Here is a 25,608-nt window from a genome sequence, read left to right as displayed (position 1 = left end):
CACAGCATAATCCTGGAGCACATAAAACATACTATTCAGAGCTTAAACATGTGGTTATTGGTCACTGAGTAAATACTGACATCAAATAAGCAACATATTTAATCAAAACACAACTAAAATGGCTACCATTTGTACTGACTGCTTGATAAACATTTTTGAGGGCACACATGGTTAGTGCTATTAATTGTGACAATACAAAATACACAAAATATTTTTGAAGTAATTTCATAGAGCTTTTAGATTTCTTATGCTTTCAATGTTTTCATTTTGAAATAGAAATATTTCTATAACAAAGATTTCCACCTCTTGGGTATTACCACTGATAATCTCTTAATTGAATAATCTAACTTCCTAGGATTTTGGTAGATTTTTGTATGCTAAAAGACTCTCCTAAAACAGAAATGTTCCACTTTACATTTAAGATAAAGAACCAAGCCATAAAGAAATCTATTCTTTTTTGATATCTGGTAAAGCCAAAGAAATATAGCACGTTGAAATTAACATTAAGCCACTAAGCAATAGGTCAGTGCTTCAACTGAGTCAACTTTGATTCTTGCAAAGTTGCAGTCAAAGGGAAAGGCTTGTCTGTTTAGTGAATTTTTCTGGATATTTGGGAAAGTTTCCAAATAATCACTGGCTTCCTGCATAATGTGCTGATTTCAGCACCCAGGATGAACACAAAACAGCAATGGCTGTTAGTGTGAATTTGTTTCTACCTGAAAAGATTATTACGTTGAGGATTTCATATCTGGAAATATTCCAAAATTTATCGTTTTATTAGATGCTTTATAGAATAACGTAGAATTCTAGCTTACTCGATGACAACTTTAGAGACATTCTTAAGATGTATTTACTAAGTGATAAAACTTTAATGAGTATAGATAGAAAGTTTTAAACAGTAAGTCTTTTTGTTTGGTAATTATTCTTTTCTGCATATTTCCATCTATGTTTAACACCTATTATTTTTCTTTCTTGTTACCTTTGTTGCTGTCAGTAAGCTCACTGAGGAGATAGTCTGCCCTTCCGCAGAGAATAATAACTCAATGTTTCGCAGAAAGAAAGCCAATGTTCAACAAATGCGTGAATAGGTAGATTTTCTCAAAAGGACACAAAAATGCAAAGACTATGACAAGGGCTAGCAGATGCAAAGCTGTATGCAAATAGATATATTTCTGAATACAGATTAAGGGATTTATAAAAGTTATATATGAATCTATAGTCATTTAATTCTTGCCTTTTTCTACTTATAACCATTGTACGTGTGTATGTGTGTATAACTGTATGTGTCTGTATCTAGTGTAGCAACTATATACATAATTGAAGAAAGATATTACCATATTTAACTTATAATTTAAAGAAAATTGTTTGAAAGCTTCTGTTTAAATAAAAGTAATAATACTCTTTATCTTCTCTCTGTAGCATTTCATTATTTTCCTTCCTAGCAGTTATCATAGTCAATTGTTGTATATTTGCAGTGATGTCTGTGTCTGACTCATTAGACTATTGGCTCAATGAAGACAAAGACTATGTGTTTAGTTTATTATTTTATCCCCAATGCCTATTTATAGTAGGTGCTTACTATAGACTGAATGCGTCCCCCCAAACTCATGTGTTGAAACCTGATCCTCAATGTTAGGAGGTGTGGCCTTTGGGAGGTGATGTGGTCACCAGGGTGGAGCCCTCATGAATGGGATTAGTGCCCTTATAAAAGAGACCCAGGAGAGGACTCCTGACCCTTCTGCCACATGAAGACATAGAGAAAGAATGGCCATCTATGAACTAGGAAGCCAGCTCTCACCAGACACCAAATTTGCCAACAGCATGATCTTGTATTACCTAGTCTCCAGAACCTGAGAAATAAATTTCTGTTATTTAGAAGCCACCCAGTCTATAGTATTCTGTTATAGAAGTCTGAATAAGTGTATATATGTATGTGTGTACTACATGAGTATTTTTATATATGTATGTATATGCCTAAATATATATATATTTCCTTCTCTTTTTAGCTCATTTATTATATTCATATGTTGATATTCTTCGTTTGATCAAATGATAAGCCTAGGTTTAATGTAGTAGGGTTTTATTATTGTATTTGGCTTCATGTTCTGTAGTAAACTAATAAGAGATTTTAGAATCTAATACTCATAATGGTGCTAATTTTCATAGTTTCATGATGAAATTCTGATACTTTATAGCTAATAATTTCTAGATAGAAATATTAGCAGTGTGTATATTTATCTAAATACAATTTGTAAAATATACTTGGTATCTGTGGATTTTGCATTTGTGCCTGCAGATAGAGTACTTTGTCTCAAAAAGACAAAACTGAATTAAACTTTTCAAAACAGACTCATAGAATCCAAATGAGTTTTAAGTGGAAGAGAGAAAACTAAGCTAGAGTAACACTTATCTAGTTCTCCCGTTAAACTTTGGCTCTGTAGATGGCTTGTGATCATATATTATTAAACTCACTTCACTTCTTTTGATCCACTCTGTACCACCGACCCCTACTCTGCAGATATTACATAAGGAACAGGATAGCATTGCAGTGACCAAAGGTAAATCAAATACGCCTGAGAGCTGCACGCACACATTAGGAAGATTGTTGTGTCTGGCCTCTGCTGGACTCCCACGGAGTACAAGGTGCTTCGTGCAGTATGGGAGCCATGCCTGTGACCAGACAAAATTTGCTACCCGATCTCATAATCTTGTTCCTCATCTGCTGCGTCTCATTCTACGAACTAAAGAGATTTCCCTGAGATTTGGAAAGACTGCGTAGGACTCGATTAGGAACAATACCTGGATTTTGGTCTTGGATTTATTCAGTAAACATGTATTGATCACCTACTACGTGCCAGGTACTTGTTTAGGTAACTGGGACACATCAGACAAAGACCCCTGACCTGTGGAACTGACATGTTCTTGTGGCAAGGATAGACACCAACAATTACATAAAAATAAGTAGATAGACAGTGCTACACAGAAAAGGAAGAGAAGATATGAGAGAGATTGCGGTGCCCGAGGAGAGATGGAGTGCAGTAATCAGGGCAGGTTCTTTAAGATAAGAAATGAGACCATATTTGAAGAAGGGGACAGGATTACCCAAGAGATACTGTTCCTCATCAGCCATGCCACCTGGGACAAGCAGCATCAAATCTCTGTGTGTTCATTTCCTCTCTTGTACATGGGATACTGCTCTGTATGATCTATGCTGAAGTCCTTTGAAGTCCTTAAGTTCTATAAAGGATGGTTTAGCTATGCCAACATTACAGAATGAAAGCAGTCACCTAGTTAACGTCCATTCAACCCACACAATATGTCACTTGTCGCTAGATGCCACAGGATTTAGGAAACGCTCATTATGTAGTGGTAATTTGGATGCATTCCATTACATGCATTCATTTATTCAACAACCATATATTAAGCACCTACTGTGTTCCAGGCACTACCATATGACTAAGGTATTACAGAGCTGATGGTCTGACAGAGAAAGGGAGGCATGTTAGCACAAGGTAACACATGCTAAAGCCAGGACAGTTGTTTGTGACACACACAGGAAGGAGGAACCAACCACATTGAGTGGGGAGTGTCCATTCTGCCAGGGGTTCTAGCTATACATTATTTTCTTTACCACAGAGATGGACAATTCTTTCTTTAAAACAGTCTAATTGTTTTATCTTTTGAGAAAGGTGGTGATATATTTTACTTATGAAATAGAAGGGAACAATTTTCATATCTAAAATTTCCTCATTATCCTTTAAAAAAAAATCTAAAGTAGTTTATCTGTGTTTACCTACTAAGTATATTAAGGGAAATATTACTTAACTTTGGAAAGTTTCAGTTTCTACAAGAAAAGTAAAAGCAATCAGAAAATGGTTAATACTTTGGGGGGAATTTAAAAATGTGAAATTAAAGAGGGCAAAGAAGGCACCTTATAAAATGTTTACTTCATTAAAACTAAGAAAAAAAAACCCTAAAGTAATGATGTAGTTCTGTTAACAAATAAATTTGAAAAGAATGAGCTTTGTCCACTGGTATTTGTGCTCCATTTTCTGTTTTAATGAGGAAGTAACAAACAACGCTAACAATTATCTACCGGGGGCTTCTTGTGTGCCAGGCTCAGTACTAACTATTTTTCCATATATTATCTAATTTAATTCTTACAAAGCTCTATGGAATAAACAGTGATTATGCCCAACTATATAGGTGAGGTAACTGAGACTTGACAAGATTTATTGTCCAAGGTCTAAAGCCATTAAGTGGCATTAAGGGAGAAACTCTTAACCTCGTCATCAGAAGGCCTGTACTTGAATACCAGAGGCAGACAGCACTAGCAGTTATATGTTTAGTATGACTGTAACTATTTCACTTTTTACATTGCTTAATGGAAAATAAAAGGGTCAAAAAATTTCTCTACTGTCTATGTAAATGTCTTCTTAAAAGTTGTATTTTTAAAAAAGTATATTCATCATCTCTGAACTTCTTCTGATTGAAAATCTACACAAAGAGTTTTTGGACCCGATCCAAATATTTAAAAAAATAAGCTTTTGTGTGATTTGGTACTCCATATAAAATTTTTCCTAATGGTCTCAAGTTTCAAAGGATTTAAAAGTTATTTGAGTAGTCACATCATGAAACGAGGAATACAATCCATTAGTTGAGAGTGTTATAGAGACAGTAATAGCAGCAGTTATCTCTTCCTGTAGCAATGTTTGAGGAAATTACTACCCCCTACTTTGGGGACAGCATATGATATACAAGCTGGTATCTGGACTGCATATTTTTAGCAGACTCCGTGGACAAGTAAAACTTTCTTGTGTAACCAAATTGATTCATAAAGGAAAAAAGAAAACTTTGTATTGAATAAAAGGTATTAAGATCAGGTATTTGGAGCCATTTTAAAATAAACTCAGACTTATGGACATAGCATCATGATCCTGACACAAATCACCTTTCAGTATTAACTTCCACAAGTAAAATGTAGGCTTTGTAGTTTTATTACTTGAAAGCTATGAGCAACTTTCTAGGAATATTGAATTTACAATTAAAATTAAATGGACTATCGAGTCATTTTAAAAAAAAATTGGATAGTGTATGCAAATATTCTGGATAATTCTGATACCTCATGTCTGAAATTCCTTTGCACTAAATTCCAACTGAGTATTTGGGAATGGAAAGGTCGGCGCAACAAAAGTTTTCCTGGTTGACAAAATTTGAGTCTGACTTAAAGGCTCCCTAAGAGTAATTTTAAAACATGAATACACTTTCAAAATAACATTTTCACACTCTGGGTGCAAATGGTTTGTGCATATTTAATAATACAACAGCTATCTGTCTTCCAATAACTTGAAACCAAAGCTAAAGTTTAGTTTACATCAGCTTTAAAACTGCTATTGTTAATAATGGCTGAATATGTTCTTTGACTAGATGTTAAAAAAGATGTTATTCTTCATCAGAAATCTCTATGTGTAAATATAGTGTTTGGGAAACAGTTTTGATTCTATGTACATTAAAAGAAATAGCTGAGTCAGCATCTTGCATAGTAAAATTACATAATTTCTTTTCATGGTCCAACAGTGGAAAATATGCTTTTTGAAGCAAAAAGAACTGAAAGAGATATGTGTAAAATAGCTAGACATTGTCAAATTCATAACTATATTTGGGTAGTCATAATACACACCGGAAACTACTTCTTGCCAGACTTACACTATCATTTGACCTTCACAAGTCATACTTTTCAACAGTGGATGCAGTTTTCTGAGACTACACTTTTGACCTTGAAGATATCAGTTGATGTTTTATGTCTTATAACAAACTTATAATGCCTCTGGTCCCCAAACTGAGTTCATCTAAAATTATTATCACATATGTTTAAATTGTTAAATTCTGTAATTCTTATATTAATTATTTAGCATACAAGAGCAAAGAGAGAAGTTACAGCTCCTTTACAACTATCTTCTCCTTATTGCATAAGTCTCTTAGCTTTCTTAGTGCAGGATGTCCCTCATCTGAAGCTGGTACTGAGGAAATAGCTGCATTGTACTGCAGCCTCAAATTTTGCTATAGCTCTCAGGCTTAGGATTCAGCTGAGCTGAAAAGAAATGTGCAGGGGCAATGTACTGGTCTATTGGAACTAAATATTTAACCAAGGAGATTATCATAGGTAAGTTACTTTTTCCTGAACCTTAACTCGTCTGACTTTTCATTTACATATTGTTTTTCTTAATGAATACTCTAACAGAATGACCTTACATTGTAAGTTTTACTTCCTATTTCTCTCCCCTTTCACCTGGCATTTAAATAAACTTTAAGCCCTTCATCCTACTTAGAAGATAGCAACTGTAGTAAAAAGCCTTGAAAAATTGCATCAACTCCCTGTAGATGGATATTCATAAGCCATTCCACTTTAATTGTCCCTGATTCTTAACTCTACTGTAATATGATAGCATTCAAAAACCAGGGAGCATGTTCACCAACAAGCAGAAAGGAAAAGAAAAAGTCAATGCAGCAAAACTAAAATTAAGAAACACTAACCAAGCATCTCAACTCTAAGCAACTTGAAATTAATTTGACTTTCATAAGAGAGCCTGTGTTTTCTTACCTTGGATGTGAATAACTCTGCCATGATCTAGAGTATAGTTGTCTGAAGGATGATCAGCCCAGCAGATTGAAATCAGCACCAGAAGAAGTAGACTCTTCATCTTTGTAGCCCAAAGAATCTTCTCCACTGTGAGAGCATCACATACAAAGAGGCTTGTGAGATTTGGAACCCTTGGGAGTGTTGCACTGCACAACTTATTACCGCCTTATCATCATAGAATGGGTCTGTAAAAATATTTAACCCAATCTGTTCAGAAGTTTCTGTAGCTGACTTTGGGAGCTGAAGACTGCAGCTTTGAACAGTTTCCCTTATGCAGCCAGAGTCCAAATAGTGTTTAACTCTATCTTTGCAGAATTGTAAATCTAAAAATTTACAACAGTATAGTTTTGATAATAGAGAGTTACAGCAAGTCACAAAGAAATGTGGCAAGGATATAAATAGACTTTCAAAAAATGTTTAAACCATTGAATTTGAAGTGTAAATTAATAAAACAACAATTTGAGATATCTGTATATGAATATTTATCACCTGGTCTAGTTAGGAACTGAATCCTAAACCAGGGCAAATCGAGAATATTGCATGAAACTTGACAGCATCAGTCATTTTACATATGGTTTCCTAAGCAGGTTAGATTTACTTGTTCTAAATAGAAAAGAGGACAAAAAAAAAAAAAAATCCCTGATTCAGCAGAAGCAGCACATTGGTTACACATTCACTTACCATCTTAAACACTGCTTGAGTCTATGGTGAATAGTTGAAAATTATGGACAAACTAGGTTAGAGTTGTGCATGCTGCTACTGCAGTCATCCTGATTGATTTTTCATTCATTTCTACCTAAAATGCTGACGCACCAACTCGCAGTGCCAGGTAGGGTCTCTGCAGTCAGCAGGGCCAGGCTGCAGGGAATGTCCCTGCCTGCCTCGCAGACAATTAAGCAAATGAAGAGCTGAAATAGCGAGGAGCAGCTCTGGTCGGAAGCAAAAGAGGCAGAGCCATCACTCGGCTGTCCTTTATTCTATGACCCATTGATAAAGGGGACGCAACCCCCCCACCCCCACCCCTTACTTTGTCGTTGGAAGAACCAAAAAGTGATTTCAAGAGATACAGACCTTGCGACCTTTGCAGTTTCTGCCAGCCAAGAATTTCAGTGTAGTTCCTCTGCTTTAATGTGGAAGCTGAGGGAACTGTTAACAAGGGCTTTCATTTTCTCTCGTGCACACAGCAGCCTTCACAATACTTGGTTATTTTTAAATCTGAAATTGCACAGTACGGGCTTCTCACACTAATTTGTTTTTTCCAGGAAACGCTGACTCCCTGGAATACTTATTAAAGAGCTCTGAGTCTGTTCCTGGAGGTCCTTGCACGCTACTCTCTACTCCAGATCCTATTGCGCTATTCACAGAAGTTCCTCAAGTCTCTCTTGGGACCACAACACCTCTCTGCCTTCTCCTCTCTAAAAACTGGCATTATTATGATGCTCATGGCTTCAGTCTTTTATGTTTGCTTTAACCCTTTTCTTTTTCTTCCTTATGTCACAGAAAGAAGATGGTGGGTGAGCAAATTGAGAAACTTATTCCAGGAAACTAAGAGTGTTACCTTCAAAATTTTATCTGATTTGCTAATCTCATTTTCAGAAGTTCATTTGCTTGTTTTTCTGAGGATTTTCTGGAAATGATTATTGGTTTTTGAAGCTACTGACTTTTGCCCATAGGAATACGATTAACAAACATTAATTATTTTCAGCCCAGAACTACACTTTGGGTGAACAAATACAATAAAGGTGACCTTTTGTAATTTGGAATATAATTGGGACAATTATATACAAAAACATAAAACAATGCGCACACCAGTACTAGAATCGGTTATGAGCTTTCTGCTTGCCACAAGGATCAGAGGAGGTGGGGAAATATGGAAGAGAGAGTGGGAGGAGAGCATACAATTTTGATTGTTAAAGAAAGGAGACATTCTAGGTAAGGGGTCAAGAAGAACAGAGGCAGAGAATTCCTACATTAATTTTCACATTAGTGTGATCATCTACAATATAACATATATATATATGTATATATATATACATATACATATATATAGTTGTATACCGTCAAATACACACACACACACACACACACACACACACACAGAGTTGTGCATCGTATCACAGCAGTCATCCTGATTTTTATTTTTGTCTACCTAAAGTATGTTACAATTAGATGTATATGTCTCCCTTAGCTCCATAGTATTAAAAATTAGACCACTAAGGGCTTTCCATTGAGTTAAGGTATTAGCTGTCCAAATACCCAATTTGATACACAAGCATGGGGGGATAAATAATAATAAAAACAGTAATTTCTTTTAATTGAATGTCTACTATTTGCCAAGTAGTGTGCTAAGCATTGCGCATACAATGGTTAATGCAGTTTTCGTAATAACACCTTGAGACAAATATTTCCATTTTTCCTGACACAGTTACTTTGCTCTATCTAGTCAGAGGCAGAGTTTTTATTTGTTTTCAAGCAAAAGCAAAACGTATTTTGAGTTGCACCTATTTTTCTAAAAGAGAACCCATTTCTTATTTGTTGTGTTGCGTTTTTTTGTACTTAGGTTCTTTAACTTGAACCTACTATGATCTTAAAATTTTGACTTGTATTACATATGAATATAAACTTTTATTTTCAAGACTTACATATGAGAAGTCAGCTGGTACTTTGCTTAGTAGAATTGTGCCCTGCCTAGTTTATAATACCACCTTGGTGCCATGAACACTTTGCTGGTGGCTCACATGTGTGCATACAAATGCACTCACACATACACACACGCCATCTTCTATTTTAAAGAAGTAGAGGAAATTGCACATGTTCAGTGATTTGTAACTAGAATAGAGGCATAGATCAGTGAATGCTTCCAAGTACCCCACACATAGATCAATGAACCCCAACAAGTACCCCACACTTCCAACTGCCATGAATACCAGGGAGAAGAGAGTGGAAATTATCTTTGCAACTTTGGCAGTATACTGATGGTCTCACCAAAAGATATGAAACTAGAAAGTGAACTTTAAGGACACAATCTGCAGGTGTTTAAGCAAATGGCAAGTACAGCACGAGGTACCCTACATTAGACTGAGGTTCTTGAGGACCAGGGTTGCGCCAGTGGTCTGTGTGCTGGTCCTCAGTGGACAATGAGGCCAATGAGGCCTGCTCATTTGCATTTTGTAGTGATGTCTTCTCTGAATATCTAGGTATACTTGGCAAAATTTTTCAGTTTTTGATATGAATAAAATTTAGGAAATTTGGGGGACTTTTATAAAACAAGCTATTGCCAGCCTTGAATCAGCACTCTTAGTTCACCTGCAACTCACATGTGATGGTCTCTTTTTGCAGCTTGCCAAGACTTCCTGCCATGATACCGCAGCCAGCTTCAACGTGAATTCAGACCGAAATGTCTTCGTGCACAGTCACAGACATATGGCAGTACTGTAATTCTACAGTTCAGCTTTCGTGATCACTGAATCACTATTTGGAAGGAAGACACTCCAGCTGATGTAAAAGTCTAATAATTTGATACTCAGAAATAAAGACATACTAATACCAACAGTCTTATACCAAAGTGGCCAATTGCTGTTCCTTAAACACCCACCGTGTTAACATTATTGCATCAGGTAATGGGAATATAAAACCAAATGGAAGCATGAATACAATTTTCTGTGTTTTGAGAACTAATGCCACATGTTTCCTGAGCCTCTATTACATGCTAGGCACTGTCCTTGAATCTTCTTCCCCCATTTAATTGTTATTTATCAGAACAGCTCAACTGTAGTAAGTATGTTAGTATACACATTTTACAGTTCTGGATATGGAATCAGAGCGGTAAAGCAAAGAGCTGAGCAACTGGGCAGTCTGACCCCAGAGAATGCACTCTCCACCAACATTACTGGTATCCTATGTACCCCAAGGAATGCCATCAGCTCTTCTAGCCAGCTCTCAAATCTCTTCCAAGGCTTTGCACAGATGGAATGCCTCGCCTGCTCCCTCCCTCACCATGTTGTGGGCATAACACTGATCACAGCCCTGTTCACACAAGACAAGTGTGAGTTCGGGCCTGAATGCTTTCCTCACTGCATGTCCCACACCCAGCACTTCCTGTGTTCCAAGAGTAAAGATAGACCTGGGAGAACAGTTATGAGGACAAAAGGAGCCAAGACTGAGGGGAGATTTTACATTCTTTAAAGATCACATGTTATCTTATGGAGGATGGTGGAGAGTTACTTTTTTCTCCACTGAGGGCATAATGAAATAAACTAGGTTTGTATTTAATACTCCAAATTTAAAAATCATGAGAATGAATACAAAGGTTGCTAGAAATTGAATGAGTAAAGAAACCATAGACTCTCAAACCACAGAATCTCACTTGACAGAATTATTTTAAAATAGACTGAATCTTCTCCTCCTTGATATCTATTAAGTCTGATCTATTTACAAGAAGAAGAGTGACTATGATTACTGTTTCCTAAAAGTTGGTAAATGGTGCAATGAAATGGATAAAAAAATTGGGGATAAAGAAGATGTGGTATATATACACAATGGAATATTACTCTGCCATAAGAAAAGATGAATTTCTACCATTTGCAACAACATGGATGGATCTTGAGATTATCATGTTAAGCGAAATAAGTCAGAAAATGTTGAGAACCATGTGACTTCACTCATATGTGGAATATAAAACTGAAAGCAACAAATGAACAAGACAAACAAACAAGCAAAAACTCATAGAAGAAGGTAAAGTAGGTCAAATATATGGTGATGGAAGAACTGACTCTGGATGGTGAACATGATGTGACATATAGATGATATATTATAGAAATATACACTTGAAACCTATGTAATTTCACTAACCATTGTCATCCCCAATAAATTTAATAAATAAAAAATAAAGGGATTGTAAAATATACTTTTTCATTAGGTTAAGTTAATTCAATTAAAAAATTGTTCTTTTTTATCTGAAGTAACTTTTCTTGTCTTTTTGCTGATAGAATGGCCTTTATTTCATGGAATTATAAATCTTAGACTTCCAAAGTATAGATTATTTTGTGCTTACTTTGAAATTTGTTTTAATGGCAACCTTATGCTGGCACATCAATTGTTTCATTGTTGTCAGTTGGCTTTGTTTTCTGTTTTGACTCTACAGGTAAAACTCAGAAGTCAGATCACTGACCCAAATGATGGCTGAAGAACTCAGACTAATGATGTATTTGAATTGTTCAGTGTGCAGAGGGACACTGGATCTTTACCTAAGCCCCAGGACTTATTGTACACAATGGGGAAGAATGCTGAACTGCTTGGAATATACCCAATGTTCAAGAAAAGCCATTATTGGAAAAAAAAAAATCTTTGTTCAACTATACTACAATAATTCCCCTCAGGGAGCTCGTCTGTATAAACTTCAAGTGAACATAGCAATCTCCCTGCTGGCCTGCATTTTTCTATCAGAGTGAAAGCTACTGAAGAGTTGAAGAGCATTTATGATGCCTGGAAGTAGATGTCCAGCCATAGACATCCCAATGACCTCCTAACTTGGGCATGGTCAGTCTACTGCATCCTTGCCCTCAGCATGATTCCTTGGCAACCTGATAATCTGGAAAAAGCACTAGATCAGGAGCAAGAAAACATGAGTTCTACCCTAGGTCTCTACAGGAGGTAGAGACTACAGGAGGTCTCAATTACAAAATAATAATAATAATAATAATAATAATAATAATAATAATAATAATAAATTCTTCTCTGGGTGAAAAATGTTTTAGAAAAAGTTTTAAAAAACTAGACAAACTATTGTTATCAAGCTGGCATGGCCCACTCCAAACCTGATTCATTTTTATGGATACATGTAAGAAAAATAGCAAACTGCAGATATCTTCATCTCAGAGGCAGGTAAGTTCTAAAAGTTCACTATTTGGAATGACTGTAGGAGTTGAATCCAAGTGTGGGGCCTGGAGCACCAGTATAAACAGCACCAGAACTTGCTAAAAAAATAAGCAAACTCTCAGGCCCCGCCTTAGTTCTCGTAAATCAGAAACTGGGGATGGGGTTAGCCATCAGTGTTTCACAAGCCTCATGCCTCTCCCAGGTGAGTCTGACACAGGCTCAAATTTGAGAACGACTGGTCTAAGCCTTTAAGATTACCAGGTGTTCTTCATGTGTAATTGAGCTTCAGCGTTCATAAACCCCCGGAAATAATATTGTGCCTATGTTCATTTTTCTTCTCTACTCTTTCCTTATTTTCCTTTTTTTTGTAGAGTGCATGTGCTTTTTGTTTGCTTGTTTGTTTGTTTTGGTGTGTGTGACATTACAACACTGGAAAGGAATGCACATAAAATGTTATTTTCCTAATATATCAGGCGATGGGTATTCTCTTATTTTACCATTTTTTTTATAATGTTGCTATGTTTACAAAATTAAAAAGGCAGAAAACAATGCAATTCAATTTGGAATGATTCCTATCCAAAAATGGTTAATGATTGAAAAGTATTTATTACCTGTAAGTTTGGGATAACTGTCACAGGACCAGAAGAGTCTTGGAAACTTTCTAAGACCATCTCTCGGCTTTTGACAATTCCAGAAGATCTGATGCTGATGTTGCCTTAAAGCATTATCAGCTCAGATCCCACCGGTCCTCTCTGAAAATGAGTGGTTTCCCTTTCGCGCTCACTGTCAAAGAGGGGAAAGTGGGTAGGAAGAGTGTGGGAAAGAGAAGAAGGTATAGAGGAGGTATTAAGAGAGGTAAAGAAAAAGGAACTAAAGGCCACTCAAATATATGAAGTAGGGCAATAAAAAAGTAGAAAAAAGGATAATAAAGGAAATACTTGTCACAGTGTCTCTAAGTATGAGGAAATGAAAATGACACAAGAAAATGAATACTGTATTACAATTCCCAAAAACGTCTTCAGATGGCTTCTCTAAGAACAAAATTGGATATATAGCCTATGGTGATTGCTGAAGGAAGATATCGGTACACCTTAGCTACTTGGATAGAAACTGCTTAGGTTTAGAGCAAATCATTTTAAAATTACCACTTCATATTACTTTTTTTCCTTAATAAGCTTGCTCTTTTACTATGATGCCCAGACTGTCTGGTTGACGTGAAAATTAACTTAGGTACAAATCGGTAGCCACAAAACAGTCATGGAGATACAAAATACAGCACAAGGAGTGCAGTCAACAATAGTGGAAAACCATGCATGGAGCATGGAGCGATCACTTCTCAAGTTATACAAATGTCCAGTCGCCACGCTGTATACCCAAAACCAATACAACACTGCACGTCAAATGAAATTGAGAAGCAAACAAAAAATTTATTTTAAAAAATTAACTTAGCTAAATGATCACTTCATTGAGTATCACTTTTTTTTTTTTTTGTAGATGTTTCCACTATTTACTTATGGTTCCTTTCTTAATTAAAAATCTCAGAAAACTCAACAAGTCGTGGATTTGTGCCATGCAGATAAAACATGAGAGGTTGGATCTAGGCTCCTCATGACTCTAAGAATAAAGTGAATCTTAAAATTTAAGAGTCATTTATTTTTCTGTTCCTCCTCCACATTTTGAAATCTGACTATTTTCTTTCTATTGCCCCCCAACTTTCCATACTACTTTTTCTGCTTTTCTTTTATATTTCTATTTCTTCAGTCATTACCTGAAAATCTCACTCATCCACTCTTAACTTCATTTTTCTCTTCTCTTTTCTCTATATGTTGTTATATTTATTACCTTATTTAATATGTGACATGATCATATGATTATCATCCAAACCAGAGCACAGAGTGAACAGGAGAACGATTGATAACTGTATAGGAAAACTGTGATGTAAATTGGGGCTATCCTAGGGAGATGGGGAGATATGGCATAGGTGTAATGGAAAGGCAGAGTGTAGTTTCATTTCTTGCTCTGCCCCTTTACACTTGTGGACCCTGAGAGAAGTCATTCAACTGCTTTAGGTTCACATTTTTTTATCCATCAGTTGGAATAGTTGATGACAAATGTCAGTGTTACACACATTAGTTTTTTATCATTATATTATTAATTATCATTATTATTTTTAACTGGAGCTATCAGGCCGTCCATTCTACTCACATTGCATTTTAAGACTCTCCTCAGCAAAAAATATGGATTTTTAAAGGGATGATAAAATAATAATGTTTGTTTAAATAGCAATTTGATTCATTTATGTGCACTTGGCTGGTTATTCTCCATCAGCTTTCTCAGAGAATACTCATAGAGTTTAAGACAAGTTCTGCAACCTTCCACTTAATCAAAGCACATTTGCTCAAGCTGTCCATTGGCCTATCTGAATCTGCTTTAGAAATTCTTGAGATAGGGATTAGACTTCTCCCAAAATAATTTTATGAAAGGGTTCCTCAGTGGTTTTGTTTGAATACGTAGGGTGTGTGGGGAAAAGCAGTGCATATACATACTAATAATTGCAGGGACTTATTGGGACTTTTCTTGTTTCTGAGTAACTAATAGTCTGGTATAATGAACAAATAAGTGAATAAAGCACATATTGCAGCATTCTGATACTCCTAGGTTATAAACTACATGAAGCCCTAAACTTAAAGTGATGCTTAAGAGTTGTAAACATTCCATTCGATGTTTATTGGCAAACAATACCTTCAGTTGTAATTGTGTTCTCCAACCCAGTTCACACTCATGTTGGGAATGGGATTTACAGATATACTAAACATAGTATTGCATATTTACTTTACATCTTGTTTGACTCGATTTTCTATTATTAAGAGAGTAGGCAGAGTAAACTATGCCTCTCTAATCTTGTGGAATGTCCTCTTCAATCAGATATCTCTTCAAATGGAATAATATTAGTGGAGAGGTAGCTGTCAACACCCACTCATATGACAGGAAGGAAAACATATAAGTTGTAACTAAAGGAAAAATAACTTCCTTGCCATTGTGTGTTCTCAGTACCTTCTGCACGTATAACTACATCATCTGGGTGGAATGGAGTGTGTACACAGAAACACCAATTCATTTTGACATGACATTCTTAAAAACGTCTTTTCCCTGTGCAGGGCAGTCACTAAGACTGTCTTAAGAGGTCATGCAGAGTAAATTCCAGACTTGCTCTCAAAATTTTCCAATAGTCTAGTTCAAACTCTTGTGGATAATTCACAATCCATTGGTGGACAAAACGGTATGATAGATGGACAAGGAAACCTATGGTCTCCACGCCCTAGAGTGTAGTAGAAGTTGGTACAGTAGCTTCGGCACCTTTCTGTGGGCTCTGTCTATATACTACGTGCAGGTGTTCTCACCATCTACTCCGAAGTTTTTCAGTTACATGAGATTTCTAAATTTTTAGTGCCAGGAGGGGATATGTCTTTTATAATGAATAGTCTGTTTCTTAACCAGACAGATGTTAGTAGAGGAAATCAATAACTACATATTAAGCATTACATTTTGATGATGATGGTGATATTGAAAGAAAATAATTTTTCCTTCTATTTATCTTTGGGGAACTTATCCTATTTTTGATGCCCTAAAAAATCATAATTTTACTATAGAACATTAAAAATTAGATGACAACCAACATGAATATTACATTGCTATGTTCTTAAAAATACATCCTTAATGGAATGAAGAAGAAAACATTCATTTTCTGTCACTACACATAAGGAAAATCATTAAAAATCAAATCATCTTGTGAACTTTTCTTAAAAGATGGTTAAATCTGTCAGAATATAAGTTAGCAATGCTGCCACTTCTTAGGATATCTCATAATTTTTTTGTAGTTTAATATGCTAAATGCTGTCCTGGTGTATTGGCATTATAATGATTAAATTATGGGAATAATAAGTCCAAATGCTAAATGTAATTTTGACTAAGATGAAAATTCCAATAAAATTTCCTTTGTTTCTGGCCTAAAATAAGTTCCACAAACAATCAAACTAGAAAACTCTAGAAAAATATTCAAGAGTCTGCTTACTACGCCTGTTTGTAAAGGAAAGAAATCATCTTATAAATTGATTCTTCCTTGATTCCATGATCAAAAAAACTCAGTAGCACCAACAATAATGCATTATATTGAATAACATAAAATTAGACTTTAAAAACACTTTTTCTTAATGTGTGAAATCAAATAACTCATTGTTATTATCGGTAATAGCAAATGATTTCTGAACACTGACAAGGAATTTGGCATTAAATTAAGAAATCTACAAAGGTAGACATATTCCCTAGTTGCAATTCAAATAGAACTTAAACACAGGCATTTTGAAGAGATTGAAAGGCCTGTTTTAGCCAACTATGTATAGTAAAGTTTTTTTTCTGAAACACTATAAAAGAATGAACACTCGTGTGTGTGTGTGTGTGTGTGTGTGTGTGTGTATGCATGTGTGTATTATGAATATTAAGAACTTGGATTGCTATCTCATTGTTTCCTAACCAACAAATAACAAGTCCAAAAACAGACAAAATAAACAGCTTCCATTTTTGTTACTCTTTTACATCATTTTAAAACCATGGGCCATAATAGCTCTCTCTTCGTGTTTTACAGTGCAAATGTGAATGAAACCGACAAGTGTTAGGGCTGCTTTTAAATGTACGTTACATCAAAACAAGTTAAGAATCTAGCTCACATGCACATGACTAAATGAATTCAAACCTCTTAATTTCAGGCTTTATGATTTGAAACAAAAGTTTTTAAAATAAAATACTTATAAGTAAGGTTTATATGGCTAGAAAACTGATAGTAAAATCACTTCCAATTAAATTACTTTTGAAAGTATTTTTAATGAAGCTAGCAAAACCATATTTTAAGACCGCGTTTTATTTAGAATTTTTAGCATTTCTTACAGAGTTCAAAATTTCAACAGCTGCCAGTTAAACATTAACACTGAACCTAAAAATATACCTGCAAATCATCTACAAGACAGCGTTGGTGGTATCACAAATGCGACAGTAACAAGTTTTCTACATAATGCAAAATCCACCTGTAAGCTCACCACTGCATTATCCCACATGTAATTTTAAACTAGTTGACAAACAAGAATCAGGCAACTCACATACGTTTTAAACAGTGATCAGACTCTGAGAAGGTATAGAAAGATTTTAAACATATGTCAATTCTGATTTTTTACTAAATACAACGAAAAGTTTTATGATTGATGATTTACTAGGGTATCTGATTGTACTAAGTCAAAATAAAAACAAACATAAATCCATTATTGATCTTTAGCAGCAGAAACTTCTCTCTCTACTCCACTGGATACAGTCCCACCTCTTTTGGCTGCCACTTTTAAGATATCTTCCAAGACCCTAAAGCAGGTTTACTATTAGTCCACATCCTATGTCAAAGCATGATCTCATCAGAATTCAGTTCATTAGCTTATGAGTAACAAAGCCTGCCCCAGTCCAAACGACTGTATCTACACAGCACAAAAAAGGAAAATATAATATTCTTCAATTAACTTGGCAAATATTGACAGCTAACCTCATCAAGTCGAGTTTCCAAATTGGTTTTGTGATGCAAGATACAATCCACAAATTTATCTTAATAGGGTTTTAAGTTATAGTAATCTTTTAAAGTATCTTTCTCAGCTTTTAAAATTAAATAAACCTGATTTACATCTTCATTAGCTGAGGAATTTGTTCATTCTGAAAACAACTAACATCATTTATCAACCTACTTTAAAGGCAATGAAGCTTAGTCAGTTAGAAATGACTACTCTAGACTCCCAAAATATCTACATAATTTGTAACTTTCTTTTATGAAAAACAATGTCATTTAAATTTTTTAAAACATTTTATTTATTGAAGTATGTTTTTCCAGGACCCATCAGCTCCAAGTCAAGCAGTTGTTTCAATCTAGTTGTGGAGGGCTCAGCTCACAGTAGCCCTTGTGTAGATGGAACCAGCAACCCCGTTGCTAATAATACCATGCTCTAACCAACTGAGCTAACCAGCTGCCCCCCATTTAAATTTTTTGTTATACAAGTATTAAGCCTGCCATTGACTCAGAACTAAATAATCAGCTATGATCATAATAGACTAAAATATGGGCAGTATTATCACAAGAACTAGGAAAAGTAGGTATACCTAAATCACAAAAGGTTTTTCAATGTCCTAAATACCATAAAATTACCACTTCCAGCCTTCCACAGACTCTCCCTTTCAACCTGGATCCAAATTCCCTCTATTAGAGTTCCCAATACAAAGTTCCCCAGGATCTTTTCTGTTTCAAACTTGACGATGATTTTGTAAAATATTATGGAAAGTCTCAAGTTCATGCTAGTGGGAGCAGTGTAGAAGTGACTGAGTTGCTGCGTGAATCTTGTCAATGTTAAGAGGAAAGATACAACCCCCAAAGTGAAGTTTCTCTCTTCCATAATTTTCATAAAGAAATGGTTGTTCCATGCACAATTACATGTAAGACGTAAATTCTCATCAATGCTGGGCAAATGACAGTTGAGGATTATTTGTGTACTAATGATCTTTGAAGAAACTCTTTCCCCTTAAACTTAGCAGGTATGTTAGATGTATTTATATCTAGGTGATGAAATGAAAACCTGAAAATACAGTCCTTAGAAAGCAAGGGAAATTATAACATCATACGACTCTTCAGAAAAGGAATTGTTATCCAAACATGGTAGGAAAACCTTACATACACACCTGTCAGTCATCACCCTAGTATTAGCTGCGTATATAAATAACTTTTAGGGCACACAATACTGCAAATACTGAGAAACACACTAAAGATAAAAATGTCATGGGAAATATAATGTCAATGGTTGATTCAGAGATTGGCTTCTTAAAAAGTGTGCTTTTGTAGGTAATTCTTTAAAAGGCAAAGGCCCTTACCAATCAGAAAAGAAAAAGAGAACAACAAGGAGGCGATGCAGGAGTAGGGGCGGAACAAGGAACTGGGGGGAGGAGGAAGAGAGGGAGAAGGAGAAAAAGATGATGAGGAGGAGGGTGAGAGAGGAGGAAGAAAACGTGCCTTCTAGGAAGAGCAGAAGGAATATGGCTCCTTAGGGGCTCATGGACACCTAAAAAGGCAGCCAGCAGCACAGCCACTGGAAATGGGAGAAATGACTTGAAAGACAGAGATCACAATAGAGAAAAAAGAAAACACCAGATAGTGAACAATCCGAACCAATCCAGGAAGGTAATACCCAGCCTTGCATATCTCAAGGCCTCCTAAATTATGTACTGTGCCATGTGAAGCCACAATTCAAGTAATTATCCATTAAGCACCACTTATGTCAGGCAAGTAGAAATAAGGCTTAGCTTCAGATCTCAAAGCAGTCAACCTTCAGGAAGGCTACAGTGGAACCGATCCTAAGTGTGCAGAGGTATGGTCAGGATACTATTGGAGAAAATGAGGGGCTCTCCAGTTTGTAATGGGAACAGCACCCCCTGCAGTTGTGCAAAGCCACGCGGCTTTGCCAGACAGCTAACCCAGCCTGGGAGAGCATAGAGATGATTTCACAAAGAAGGTGAAATCATCCCTCAGATGGATCTGCAAGCCAAGAAGGAGACTGAAAAGAGGGGAAGGTATATTGCTGTCTATTAGAGTAGCACATACAAAGGAAAGGAGCTGTGAGAGGACGTGGGCTGCTCCTTTGACTACATGTAGCTCCGCGTGATTGGAGAGTAGGATAATCAGGATGGATTGGCTGGAGAGGAAGCTGGACAGGCAGGCGGGGCATGGACAAAAAGGCCTTGCTTTTCACACTCATTTGCGTTTTTCCTGATGCTAGCAGTTCTAAACAAAGTGCCACCATCATCTCAAGCTACCATATACCTTATCTTTACTCATAGTCATATCCTAAAAATATAACTGTGTTACAGCACATTACAAAAGGGAATTTTCTTAATCATGTCATGTATACTCTTTTTGCTAAGGAAAATGCAGGCATAACTAACTTTAAAAAGATTTCCAATTTTTTTACAAAAGTGAGATATAAAAATTTCAAAATGTAACAGGTTAACTTTTAGTATTGAATTCATATTTACTCTTCAGAAAGACCAGATTACATAGATATTGCTATAAATTCAATGATCGCCGTAATCATGGAAGACATCAAGGATTTAATACATTTTCTTATTGGGTTATATCAAAAGACTGTCAAGCCACGTACTTTCAATTGTTTCTATGAGTATTTTATGGGATTTGAGAGCAGAATCCAGCCCATTGCATGGATATGTAACTATTGGATTGCTGCCTCCAAGAGGGTATAAACTGTGTTCACCACGATACCCTCTGGCACACAGTAAGAGATCAGGGGCACTGGTTTTGAATGTGCATGCAGGATGAATGGCAGCACCCAGTGTTGTGCAGTATGCAACCTGCACAACCATATGCTGTAGTCCTCTAGATATTAGATATACCACACACAGACACATAACCTACCTATTAAACAAATCATCACATTTTATACAAATGTAGAAAACGATCACATAATTTTCAAATAATTAATGAAGCACCTAAATGTTTGATTTCATGGTAATGTTACACAAATTTAAACTGCCTGAGACAAAAATAATATTTGATTAATCTTTATAGTCTTGGCATCTAGTGAATTTTCAGTGGGTGTTCAATGAATGGATAAAAGAGATTGGCATTTCTGCGGTTCTAAACGCAGTTGATGAAAGGGAGAACTTGAGTTAACTAAAGTAGTCTCTAGAATAACTCACTCCATTTTTTGTGTTGATTGCTATAATCCTTTCTGGCCTGCCTCAACCTCACTCTGTCATGAGCAAAATCTTGCAAGTTTGCTGCTCATTTGAAAAGCATAATCTACTCTGACATAAAAGGACCACTTTTGGCCAAGAGCATACAACTGCCTATACCTTCCTGTAAATATTTCCACATAAGTCCTTGAAGTGCATTTGTAGGAGAACATAAAGGATCAAAGCTTTTAAGGCTTTTATATGGACACTCACTGTTACCTCTCCACCCCCTCTACCTCCATTGCCAATCCTGCCATCTTACTGACAGCATTCTCTCACACAGATGGAAAACAAACATCATGCAATCCATTGGAAGCCTCGTGTAAATGAGATTGATTTTTCTTTAGCATTTCCTATTTAATTTCTTTATCCTCATACTCTAGAGAGTGTTTGAAATTGTACTACGACCAGTGGCAAAGTCAAAACAAAATTAGGGATGTAAAATATAATCAAGTGGAGGGGTGTAAAAAGAAAGCCAAATTATCTCATTTCCTATTTGCTAAGTTTAAATTTGCTTAAGGATCCTGTCCATTAATCCACTTCTTGCTTGATTATTTGACCTCTCTCTTAAAAAAGGAAAGGTACGGCAGGTAAAACAGAGAAGAGGTTGTTACTAGTTGTATAAAGGTAGAAGGAATAAGACCAAACTGCCAAATAGAACCACCTTAGTGAGGCTTTCCAAAGTCTGCTTGTTCTTTTCCTATCAGGCATATGGAAACATTCCTTGGTTTGGATGAGAGACAAAGATAGTGAAATCCACATACTTTAATTCTTATATGAATTGGTAATAGTTACAGAAGCAATGAAATAAGAAGGCTCAATGTTGTTGGACTTTATATGGTAATTTCTAGCAATGAATGAATTCTGAGGCAACCATGTTACCTCTTCATTTTGCTAATGCTGAATTAAAATATAATGCATCAAATCCAATGCAAAAACAAACATATGTCCCATTTCCCATTCTACTCCAGCCATTTGAGATACAATTAGCAAGTGAACTTAGGGAAGCTTCCTGAAACTACCCTGCTGGGCTAAGGGGTGGGAGAAGACAGAGAAGCAGGTGGGGTGCAAAGAAACACAAAACAAAAGAAGGTCATTTAAATTTTAGGAAGTTCAAGAGCAAGACAAGTTTATTTTCTCTACATCTGGAAGGGTGTGTTGTTTTTTTCATTACCTAATTTCAAGGGAAAACTCATTCTGTAAAAGTGCCACTGCTAAAAATATAATAATAATAAATTTAATAGCTTAAATTGACTGTTGAAAGTTACAGTACTTAAGGTGACAGGTATTTGGGCATACAAAAAGAGGAAAAGTACTGAAAAAAAATGTGTACAACAAAACTGGTATATAAAAGGACAACTCTTTAAAAAGAAAAAAAAATTCACAGGAAAAGAGGAAAAAACAATGGTCTCATTGAATCATTAACTTCAATGATCTGATCTGGTCAAAATCAATTTTTAAAAACTGCACAGTTGGCAAATATTCTCTCAGTATGTGGTAAACGGCCTAAGGATGAATCTACTTCTTCTCCCCCTGAGAACAAAAGCATGGCCCTCAGTGAGAAATCTCTTGACCACAATTTGCATTTTTAGCAATAGTTTATGAAGGTGTTTGCAAAGTAACCCTTTTAGCAAAAGCATAAATTTCCCTTTAGTCATATACATAGGCAGAATAAATAGCTACTTACTCTTATGCTATTCAAAGCATTTATTCAACAGTATTTTAAAGACAAGCATATAAAATGCAATCCATATCCCCAAATACATCTCACCATTATGGAGTCCAAACTAGGAATGATCTCTTCACATCCTGTTAGATTGCATTTTGTGTCATACCAATGTGATTTAGCACTCAACTCCTCCAACTAGAGTGCAGCTCCTTTCATCAGAGCAATGCCCGTATTGTATTATCAGTCCTGGAATCTCCAGCACGTAGGCTTGAAGAATACCCTTATGTCTATTTTGCAAGTTACATCTGTTAATGTTTTGGAAATCCTATTTAATCTACATAATGGAAAGAAAAAAGAGAGAACCCAGGAGGATTAACTTTTTATTTGGGCTCTTTGATGTTAGAATATCTAAATTCTGGAAATGCATCTATGTAAAACATTCCCAATTACTGCTTTTCAATTGAAACATCAAACCCTCCTGGTTTCCTTAAGGTGGAAATATTGGATAGACAAGAATATCTAGGTCCCAAAACAGAACAAATGGGACAAAGTAAATTTGCTGTCATATCCCTCCATTCCTTCTTCTGTTTCTATTCTTTCTTCTTTTTCTCTTTAGAACATTTTAGTTTCTCATGGATCTACTCTTCCAGGCTCCCACCTCAGTCCTGCTGTCTTGACCCAAGTGTTAGGTCCTTTCTGAACCTCTCTTCCCTTGAAATTAATACTTCCTTATTCTTTAGTCTTCCAATAATATCTTGCTTCTGTAATAATGCTTTTGACTCAAAGGTGTATCTTTCAGAGTGAACATTTTCAGCAACGAGAGAAATATTTTGTCCAGGAAGTCATCCTAATGACCACTGAATCACACCATGCGCCTTGGCTGCCTGTTCTGAAACACAGGCTCCGTGTAACCTCCATGTAGCAGCATAGTTCCTGCTATTCTTCATTTTGTTCTCTTCAGAAGTTAAACTTTCAGCACCCACAATGGATCTGGCATGAGCTCATGGGCACAGTGTCCACTTGAAGAACTCCCTTATTCTCAATTGTAAAATGTACTTGCTTCAAAATACTAGCATCATTGGCAACTCGAATTCTCTCCAATAATCAAATGCACATGAAAGCAAATGGTTGTTGACCTCTTTTGAAGGCACCCACGATTTTGGATAACTTCCTAGATTAGTATTTGCCAAATGCAGCTTTGAGTCTTTTTGTTTTTTTGTTTTTCTTTACTTTGTATAATGGGTATTTGAGGAAAGCTTATTAAATGGGAGACATTAATACAGACTGCGAAAGCAATAACTCTAAAAAATGATGCATTCAGGGCAATAACAGACCAAGCAGGAAACTTGTATCACTTTCTGCTTATGTACAGTGAGTAACAGCTACTAATAATTCCACTAATAAAGCCATAAGCCAAGAAAACTAAGCTAAAGGCCATGACAAGATTCATTTGCCAACTAATGCCCATTTGGCTGAGAGCTGATGAAGCTCAGCAGCACATGGGGAATTTTATTCAATGTTCTGTATTCAGGCTTAGGTGCAGGTCCTTGTACAGACTTTGTATTTACACAGCCCCAAATGCCCTGTAGGGTGAGTTTGCCTGGAGGATTTGCAAAGTCTACAATTGGTGCATAGTCTATCTTATTTACAATTGCTCAGTGCACTAGGCAACCATCCCCATTATTAGGCCTCTGATTGGAGAAGATTTTATTTTTTCATGACAGAATCAATTTGACTATTTTTCCTATTTGGGGTGGGTGGGTGGAGAGGTTTAACCAAGGACAAAATGGAACATTCTCAGCACCTTCATGGTGACTGTCAAGCTGTTCGATAGACACAGCCAGTGGAGTAACAAAAATCAGTTTTGGGCATCAAGAGAAGACTACAAATACTGTCAGCCTGCCCTACGTTTGTCTGGAGGGGCTAACTGCCTAACTGGGTATTTTTAAGGGCTGTGAAAGGCCTCACAACTGAAATCCATTTTGTTTACTGGCCAGCCAAGAAGAGTAAGAAGGAAAAAGGGTCTCTGGAAGAGAAGGTAGTGTCCACCAAACTTCAACTGCTTTAGTAGTTTACCTAAGGCAAACTATGATGGTGGGGATAATACGGAGAGAAGACATAGGGGTGATTTCAGCCCTGGAAGAATCGAATATGTCACCTAAGAGTAAGTAATGGCCCATTTTTAAGGAAATGGAAGGCGTTCCTTATTTACTACATACTCCCAGATATTTTAAATTTATTATACTGATTTTAATATAGAATGTAGTGTGTGTGTGTGCATTTATTTATTCAGACATGTAAGAATAAGCAAACCAAGTAGTTTACATGCACACACACACATACACACACTTAATTAAACGCGGCTAATTCTAAGCCCAATAATACACACATCTTTTTATAATAAAACTTTTTCCCATTGGATTTATATAGAATTTTTCCCTCTTAAAAGTCAGCAATAGAACATTTTATCTGAATAAACAAAAACACTGAATTGCTATTTATTCTTTGTTAGCTTCAAAGTGAAAAGACTAATGTTATTTTACATTTACAGTATTACTAGTTCACTACTTTCTTCAAAAGGCTATTTTTTAAAAGACCACCC

General features: G+C 36.0%; 1 protein-coding gene across 4 annotated transcripts in view; it reads right to left on the bottom strand.

Moving 5' to 3' along the window:
• The window catches only part of HAPLN1 (hyaluronan and proteoglycan link protein 1), a 61,401-nt gene that overhangs the window by 19,502 nt on the left and 16,291 nt on the right, over positions 1–25,608 (bottom strand). The window contains exons 1-2 of one of the 4 annotated variants that reach the window (XM_081053424.1): positions 7,712–7,981; positions 6,602–6,727 (exon numbers count right to left, since the gene is read on the bottom strand). In XM_081053424.1, the coding sequence (XP_080909550.1) occupies positions 6,602–6,701 (100 nt within the window). In that variant the 5' untranslated portion in view covers positions 6,702–6,727; positions 7,712–7,981. Of the gene's footprint in view, positions 1–6,601; positions 6,776–7,321; positions 7,448–7,711; positions 7,982–25,608 lie in introns of those variants that run through there. The other 3 variants (XM_081053422.1, XM_081053423.1, XM_081053421.1) reach the window with 3 other exon arrangements.

The sequence above is a fragment of the Rhinolophus hipposideros genome (genome assembly GCF_964194185.1).
Source record: "Rhinolophus hipposideros genome assembly, chromosome: 7".
NCBI classification, from domain to species: domain Eukaryota; kingdom Metazoa; phylum Chordata; class Mammalia; order Chiroptera; family Rhinolophidae; genus Rhinolophus; species Rhinolophus hipposideros.
Note: the sequence above shows the minus strand (reverse complement) of the source record. Positions and strands in the feature narration are given on the sequence as shown.